At 49.2% G+C, this 8,945-nt stretch overlaps 1 protein-coding gene across 1 annotated transcript; it reads left to right on the top strand.

Annotated features, from left to right (window-relative positions):
* Positions 1-2,389: 2,389 nt before the first annotated feature.
* On the top strand, positions 2,390-8,266 carry EAH_00026280 (splicing factor 3B subunit 1, putative; the record flags this gene model as incomplete). Its single annotated transcript, XM_013396545.1, has 9 exons — positions 2,390-3,271; positions 3,598-3,880; positions 4,110-4,585; positions 4,853-5,023; positions 5,156-5,403; positions 5,713-7,418; positions 7,596-7,687; positions 7,813-7,908; positions 8,132-8,266. The coding sequence occupies 9 exons, from the start codon at positions 2,390-2,392 to the stop codon at positions 8,264-8,266; spliced, it is 4,089 nt and encodes a 1,362-aa protein (XP_013251999.1).
* Between the last annotated feature and the right edge of the window lie 679 nt (positions 8,267-8,945).

Below are 8,945 nucleotides of genomic sequence, written 5' to 3'. Positions count from 1 at the left end.
TCTCTCTCTCTCTCTCTCTCTCTCTCTCTCTCTCTCTCTCTCTCTCTCTCTGTCACTCTCTCTCCCTCTCCCTCTCTCTCTCTCTCTACATATATATATATATAGTATATGTATATACATATAGTATATATATGCATATTTTATATTCATGTATATTCATGTCCGTCCCTGCATTTCCGTATTTTTCTTAGAGTATCTTTCTCTCTTTGTGACTCCTTTCCTTTTTGTGCGTCTTTCTTACTGTTTTTATCTTTGGACGTCTGTCATTTTCTGTCTCTCTTACTGCCAGTATCTCTTTTCTGTGTCCCTCTGTCTCTGTATATATATATTATATATATGTATCTTTGTCTTTCTCTTTCTTTTCCTATCACTTTCCTTTTCTGTCCTTCTCTTCCTTCTTGTCTCTGTCTTTCCTTCTCTCTCAGTCTTTTATTTTCATGAAAATTTCGTAATATTCTTAAAGACGAACGGCAGCATCGCCACTTTTTGTGTGCAATGGAACAGCCGCTGAATATAGAGAGGCTACTTCTCTCTAGATGGTGTTGAGAGCGTGAGAAAAAGATATTAGAGGAGACAAATGGTGTTGTATGAATTGATAAAAACAATAATAAAGGCGTCTCTAAGAAGACAGGCAATGCTGCTAGACATCGCAGGAAGTGCGGTGGTGATGTGTTGGGAAGAGGAAGCAACTAAGAAATACAGAATAAAATAACTTGCATGAGACTGCATGTATCCGTGCATGCATGCATGCGAAACTCCTTTGCTTCCTCCTCACTTTCAAAAATACAGAACTTCGCCATTACAATTGATTAAAATCTTTGTCTTTTAAATGAATAAAACATTGAATTTTAAACGAACACATATTAGAATATTTGATTAATTAAATATTTAATATTTAATGCATTCAACTTTGCCTCGTAAGTGGCAATTCAACAAAAGAACGATACGAAGAATGCCGCTTGTGTTCAGCTTTATCCACGAGCACCAAAGCAGTGAAAAAGCAGCTAAATATCTTTACACATGTTACACAAGCAATAAAGATAAAAAATTCATTTATTTGCTGCTCTCTTGTTCAATCCGCCAAGGACTTTACATACATCTATACAAGACTTGCTGTTCAAGGCAGCGCCGTGCACAGCAAACAGTTTATGCATGACTTTGCTACGATACCTGCAGGTATAAAAAACAAAAGAGGATATAACCCCATGGAAATGAGTACAGATAAATGAACATGGCTTTCGCCTTCTAATTAATAGAATTCAAAGCGCCGAGGCCCCTTTCAAATGACCAGAAGGAATTTCCTTTTGTCCTCTCTGTTCGCTGCGTAGTTCAAAAAACTTTAAAGAGAGTCAGATGTATTTAAATCATTACACTGAAATGCTCGAAAACAAACTGAAGACTGTGTAGACTCCAGGAATACGCTGGGGGTGCCTTCTCTGCACGCCTCACATTAACGTGGCTATTGTACATCTCTGCACACCTGGCACCAAAATGGGTATTCTACCGCCGTAGACAATGAAATTCAAGTGTCACTGCTGTACAATTTCAGAAATTAATGACAATTTCCAGTTTCGCACAGCAGCATTTCCTCGCATTAACCCCTGTGCAGAAATAGACAGGCGGCGAGCGCGGGAGGGCACCCTCAACCGACTGCAATGTGGTGAAGGCCGGCTGCCTATTTTGCAGATGGAACAAATGAATTTTCTTGAAATGTGTTTAAATAAACCTTTAAGGAGAAGAAAGCAGTAGACAAGTCCTCAAAAGGGCGCAAACCTGTGCATACCATAGTGTGGGGGAGTATAATTCGGATATAGGAAGGCTGCTCTCTTTTTCCTCTATATGTTTGAGGTTCGTTCTTTTATTTGTTTAAATGAAGTAAAATGAAATGTACAAGTAATCTGTTTTGCTCCTCAGTGGAGTTGTGGCGGCTGCCGGTGCCTTCTCGCCGCATGCAGGGTAGGGAAGCTCGTTGTGCGTTTGCAGTGGCGGCTGCAAGCTGATCTATGTTTGTGGCTTTTCCCCAAAGCGGCGTTAGCTTGGGTATTTGCGCAGACGTTCATTTTAAACCATTTCAGCTCATGGACAGCTGAAAGGCGGAGCTGCATAGCTCAGGACCGCCACCGCAAGGGAAGCGGCCGGCCGCCTTGAATTGGTCGTGGGTACTACAGTATTACCTTATTTTGGGGGGATATCTTTGTTGGGTTTAAATTGAATTGTATTAAAAAGGGGCTTTCGATCGGGTCTACAGAAAATAGAGCCACGGATGCTTAGGAGCTGCCCCGCCGGTTTCCGCTGGGGCTGTGGACTCTGATCGTACTTTCTCTGTTGCGACAGCAGCCACCACCTGAGCGCCTCTCCTCTCGTCTCTTCTTTTCTCTCGTCCTTCACAATGGAGAACGGGGACAGCCGCGGCGGCCGCTCCTCCGGCAGCAGCGGCAGCAGCAACAGCAACAGCAACAACACGGGCAGTCAAGCTCCATTGACGTCTAAAGGTGCCTTTGATTCGCATCTGTACGGAGAGACCCCGGTTCATCAGTATCTTTCTGAAATTCCAGCAGAAGATGAACAGCCTACACCACTGGGCGCCGCCTTTGGGGAGGACCCGCATCAGGCTCGGGGCGGCGGAGTAGACTCAGTGAGTCGGCTTGTAGAAAGTGAACGGAGAGCCATGCTGGCATCGTCAGGGGGTGATGCAGGCGATGCAGCTGCTCTGCTGGAGAGGAGAGCAATTGCAGCTAGAGAGGATATGTACAGGAGGCAACGCTTCCAACGCGCGCTCTCCCCAGAGAGGCAAGACCCATTTGCTGCTGACGGGGGACGCCGAGCTGATGTTAGCGCCAGAAGCTACGCAGATGTCATGGTGGAGCAGCAGCTGGATAGAGAGAAACAAGCAGCAGTCAAACAAATCCGGAAGCTGCAAGAGGACGCGGCGATCGCGCAGCAGCTGCTGCAGCAGAGGCAGCAAGAGGAAGCAGCAGGTGGTGCTGCTGCGGGAAAAAGAGGCAGGTGGGACGGAGATCGCCAGCTGACAGAGGCGGAACGCATGTCGCTGCAGCAGCAGCAGCAGCAGCAAGGTGCAGAGGGCGCAGCAGCAGCAGCAGCAAGCCTTGCTAGCCGCTGGGACACGCCCCTTCAAGCAGGTGGGCAGGCGCCTGGCTGGGGAGACACTCCAGTTGCTGTAGCAGGAGAAGCAGCAGCAGAAACAGCAGAACAAAAGCCAAAGAAGAGGAGCAGATGGGATGCAACTCCGGCACAAGGAGGCACTGGCCAGGTGCGCATGCACGCATGCACCCACTGCATGCATACACCCATACACCCCAACCCTCTTCTTTTTCCAATTTCTCAGCTTTTGTGCCCTTTGTTGCATTTGTTTTCCCCACTTAATAAAGCACAGAGCCACGAGTCCTGTTCCAGCTTGTTACAGGTTGCATGCATGCATGCATGCATGCTTGCTGCATGCGTGCATGTTTCTTGCATGCATGTATGTGTGCATGCATGCATGCATGCATGCACGCATTCTTGTTCTTCCCCCCCCTGTCTGCAGCAAAACCCGCGGTACGTGAATCTGTTTCCTCTGCTTGTTTTTCTTTTGTTCAGGAGACGCCAACTCCTGGGCAATGGGGAGCGACGCCATTGGTGGCGGGAGTAGGGGGTCAGACGCCTTTAGCTATGAAGAAGAAAAGCCGTTGGGATGCAACTCCAGTGCCTGGGGGTGAGGAGGGATCGGGTGTGGGGTCTGCGATGGCAACTCCACTCACGGGAGCACGACTTGCAGACGGATCGGATGCGGGCCTGGCGACTCCGGGGCTTTCGCAGACACCTGGAGCGACACCAATGACCTCAGGATTAACACCAGGAGCAACTCCGCTCGCCATGACAGGTAGACCTTGTGCTGCGGCTGTTGTTGCTGCTATCGCTGCTGTTGCTGCAGCTGCTATTGCTGGGCTGCTAGCATTGCTGGTGCTGCTAGCATTGCTGGTGTTGCTGTCGCTGGTGACGGTGGGGAAGCAGGGGTTGCTGCTGCTGGTGGAAGAGGGCGTTGTTGGTTTGGGGTTTGAGGGGTAATGGGTATGTTGGCTTGCTTGTGTGTTTGTTTTGCTCTTGTTTAGGTCTGGGGGCCACTCCTATGACGCCTGGGACCCCGTTGCAGACACCGGAGCAGCTGCTTGCTTTGCGTCTGCAGCAGGAGTTTGATGAAAGAAATCGATATCTAACAGATGAAGAGCTGGACAGAATTATGCCAACAGAGGGTTATGAGGTGGTGCAGCCGCCGAGTGACTACAACCCGCCTCCAACCTCGGCAGCAGTTGCAGCAGCGCGAGCTCGCCAGCAAGCCTTGGCAGCCTCGGGGATGGGGCCTGCAACCCCAGGTGTATCTTCAGCAGCTACGCCCCTAGGCGTTACGCCCATGTACGTCATGCCTGAGGAGGGCGGCATTTCTGTTAAAGCTGTCGACCCTACAGGCTCACTGTTGGACCCGCAAGGGCTAGGAGAGGCTTCAGGAGGCGTCCAAATGAAGGCTGAAGACTTCCACTTCTTCTCGAAACTCTTTGAGGAAAAATCAGAAGATCAAATGACTCAAGAGGTAATTAATGCACAGCTATTCAAATACGGGGTTTGTTCTCAACCAAATGCAGCCTAGCAAACTCGCAAGTGATGTTTTGCCGTATGGAGGCGGAGAGAGAGGGGGGCAGACGCTGTTTGGGCTGCTCGCTTGGTTTTAAGTTGCTACGGTGTACATACAGCTGGTTAAATACTGGGTTCTTATAATGGTTTTTATAATGGAGTTTGTGTATGTGTGTGCGTGCATGTGTGTGTACGTTCTGAAAAATGCAATGAATTGGTTGTACAGGAGGTGAAGGAGAAGAAGATTCAACTTTTGCTTCTGAAGATCAAGAATGGCACGCCGCCTCTCCGTCGTTCTGCCCTGCGTATTTTGACGGACAAGGCAAAGGAGTTTGGCGCCGCTGCGTTATTTAACCAAATATTGCCATTAATGATGCAGACGACTCTGGAGGATCAGGTGGGTGGGATTTGCTTTCTGGGGTGTATGCACATTTGAAAGTGGCGTCTAGCGGTAGTGTTGACTTGGAGTTTGCGTTTTCAGCTTTGCATTTTACGGATTGTCTGTTTTTGTCGGCGTGTGAATTCGTAGGAACGCCACTTACTGGTGAAAGTCATAGATCGCGTGTTGTACAAATTGGACGACTTAGTGCGGCCCTACGCCCACAAGATCTTGGTGGTTATTGAACCTCTTTTGATTGATGAAGATTACTACGCGCGTATTGAGGGCAGAGAAATTATCAGCAACCTCGCAAAGGCTGCAGGGCTCGCGACTATGATCGCCACTATGCGCCCGGATATTGACCACCCTGACGAATACGTGCGAAATACAACAGCCAGGTACAATTTGGGTCTTGCACTTTTGCTTACGTTGGAAAGTGGAATAACTGGTGGATTGATTAAAAGGTTTTGGCCAGCTGTAGAGGCGTCTTCGGATGTATGTAGAGGCGTACACCTACGCTGCTCTGTCTGATGTCGTGTTGGTGCTGCAACCGGCCTGCTTGTGCAAGCTCAGAGGAGTGTAGCGCATTAAGTGGAGAGGGGGGACCCAAGCTGAATGGGATGTGCATACACATGCGGCCCGTCTGATGCGTTGTAGCTGGTGTTTCATTTGAGCATGGGTGTGTTGCGTTTGGTATGTCGTTTCAGGGCGTTTGCTGTTGTGGCGTCTGCTTTGGGGGTTCCGTCTTTGTTGCTTTTCTTGAAGGCGGTTTGTCAGAGCAAGAAGTCGTGGCAGGCTCGGCATACGGGTATAAAGATAATTCAGCAGATAGCCATTCTTCTGGGTTGCGGGGTGTTGCCTCACTTGCGTCAGTTTGTTGAGATTATTCAACATGGCCTGGACGACCCGGTGCTGAAGATCAAAACGGTGACTGCTTTGGCGTTGGCTGCGCTGGCTGAGGCTGCAGCCCCGTACGGTATTGAGGCATTCGATTGCGTGCTGCGTCCTCTGTGGAAGGGGATAGGTGAAATAAAGGGTAAAAGTTTGGCTGCGTACTTAAAAGCCATTGGGTCTATTATACCCCTTATGGACGCCTACCACGCCAGCTACTACACGCGGGAAGTTATGGTGATGCTGGTGCGGGAGTTTGAAACAAACGATGAAGAAATGAAAAAAATTGTCTTAAGAGTGGTCAAGCAATGTGTAGCGACAGAGGGTGTAGAAGGAGAGTATATCCGCACCGATATCATACCCCCTTTCTTCTCGAAGATGTGGCTCGTTAGAAACGCATTAGATCGGCGCACTGCCAAACTGCTGACAGAAACTGCCACCGAATTGGCTTCGAAGGCTGGTGGGGCTCACGTGATTAAGTTTATTGTTGACGACTTGAAAGACCCAAGTGAACCGTTCAGAAAGGCAACGCTTGAAACTATTGAACAAATAATTGTGAACGGGGGCGTTGCAGACATCGATGGCAGGCTGGAGGAGCAGTTGATTGATGGCCTGCTCTACGCGTTTCAAGAACAAACCACAGAAGATACCGCAGTGCTTCTGAACGGGTTTTCAACAATCGTGAATGCCCTAGGCACCCGCGTGAAGCCCTACTTGCCTCAGATTTGTGGTGTCATTCGTTGGAGGCTGAACACCCCGTCAGCCAAACTACGACAACAGGCAGCAGACCTCGTTTCGCGTATTGCCACGGTAATGTTCAAAAGTGGGGAGGAGCAGATGTTGGGGCACTTGGGTCTGTTTTTGTACGAGTACCTCGGAGAGGAGTACCCAGACGTCTTGGGAAGCATTCTGTGCGCACTCAAGGCTATAGTAAACGTAATTGGCATGAACAAAATGACACCTCCTATCAAGGACTTGCTGCCGCGTCTGACGCCTATTCTCAAGAACAGACACGAAAAAGTGCAGGAAAATCTCATCGACCTTATTGGACGTATCGCAGATCGTGGGGGCGACTTGGTGTCGCCGAAAGAGTGGGATAGGATTTGTTTTGATCTTTTAGACTTACTGAGGGCGCAGAAAAAGAGTATTCGAAGAGCCACTGTGAACACCTTCGGGTACATCGCCAGAACCATCGGGCCGCAGGATGTGTTGGCTACTCTCCTTAACAATTTGAAAATGCAAGAACGCCAGCTGCGTCTGTGCACGACTATCGCTATTGCCATTGTGGCGGAAACCTGTCTACCGTATTCCGTGCTGCCTGCACTTATCAACGAATACCGCGTGCCCGAACTCAACATTCAAAACGGTGTGCTCAAAACTCTCAGCTTTATGTTTGAATACATCGGCGAAATGGCTAAGGACTACATCTACACGGTCACACCGCTGCTAGAAGATGCTCTTATGGACAGAGATCTCGTCCACAGACAAACAGCAGCGTGGGCGTGCAAGCACCTTGCTTTGGGTCAGTTTGTCCACAACTCACCCCTACGTTTCTGTGCTACGGATATTTGCACTTGGAGGTCGAAGCTGGCAGCAACACCAGCGCATCAACCTCAGTTCTTCGTAATACTAGTCATGCATAACGTAAAGCTGTTGGTGCTGACGCTGTGAAGACGCAAGTGCGTTGTGCGTCCCTCAGGAGTGCACGGACTGAGCTGCGAAGATGCGCTGACACACTTATTTAACTACGTGTGGCCAAACATATTCGAAGTGTCGGCGCATATGGTTCAAGTGAGTCATCTTATTTCATTTTGCCCATTCCCGGGAGGGATTTGAGGTGTAGCTCTTGGCCAACCAGTGCAGTACAGGGGAGAACTTGCGGATTCGTTGTTTCGGTTCTTTCGTCGTATTTTTAGGCATTTTTTGATGCTGTCGACGGCATGCGCGTTGCCATCGGACCGGGTGTTGTATTTCGATACGTCATTCTCGGCCTGTTCCACCCCGCACGCAAGGTAGGCTCGTATATCGGAAGCTGTTTCGTGTAGCCTAGCTTGAGACCCCGTTTCCTTAATCTGGCCGCAGTCTCCGATAAATCCTAAACCCACAGTTGATGCGTACGAAGGACAGTCTCTTGCGAGCACATCAGAAACAGTGCTATTTCTCTCATTCGTTCTCATGTAGGGGATATATGTATACATGTATATATTTGCTTCTGCTGCCATGTGTTCTGCGCAGGTGCGCGAGGTGTATTGGAGAGTGTACAACACTGTCTACATCGGTCATCAGGACGCAATGGTGGCGTTTTACCCCAAGCTACCGGACGACGGAAAGCACTCCTTTGCGCGGCATGAACTAGAGTTGTTTATATGAATATACGTTTGAATTTAATTATTGTCAGCTGTGCTGCGCGACCAGGAGGAGCAGCAAGCTGCTGCTGAATGCAGGCGTTTCGGCCTATCATTTGCTGCGTGAATGATTCCCCAGTTTCGTTGGTTTGCCCCTTCCGCGCAGCTGGGGGTGATGTCCCAGAATCCTGACGTCTACCTTAGCAATCTTGGCGAGGACGGAGCCACCGCTTCGTTGGCATCAAGCATCGAGTGCGCACATGCATGGATCTCATCACATCATACCAACTGAATCCGGTCATTTTGCGGTGCTCGCCTTCACCAGTGGCAGAGGTGTGGGCAGCGATATCTCCGCTTTGAACCTTTTTGGCTGACGAGGGATGCGAGTTATGACAGGCAGTGGGAAGTGGTTGTGGAGGGGTCGCTCGTGAAAGTACATATATGGCTTGTTTAAATTTAAAGTTCTCACTGCGCAGGGGCAGAGAGCGTAAAAACGGCAAAACTTACCGTCACCAAGTGCCATTGGCTCGCATACGCGTTGGCAAAGCAAGGATAGGCGGGGCCAGTTCCATGTACATGTGTGTGCCTTTGGTGTGGTAAATGCTCATTAAGAAGCATTTTTATTTTGCACCACTCGCGTGTACACAACGGCACTTGAACTCAACGACCTCTGCCGGCGTTCAAATCAAATGCGAACTGCAATA

Source organism: Eimeria acervulina, genomic scaffold (genome assembly GCF_000499425.1).
Source record: "Eimeria acervulina Houghton genomic scaffold, Eah_scaff219, whole genome shotgun sequence".
NCBI lineage: Eukaryota > Apicomplexa > Conoidasida > Eucoccidiorida > Eimeriidae > Eimeria > Eimeria acervulina.
This window is presented reverse-complemented; position numbering and strand designations above follow the sequence as displayed.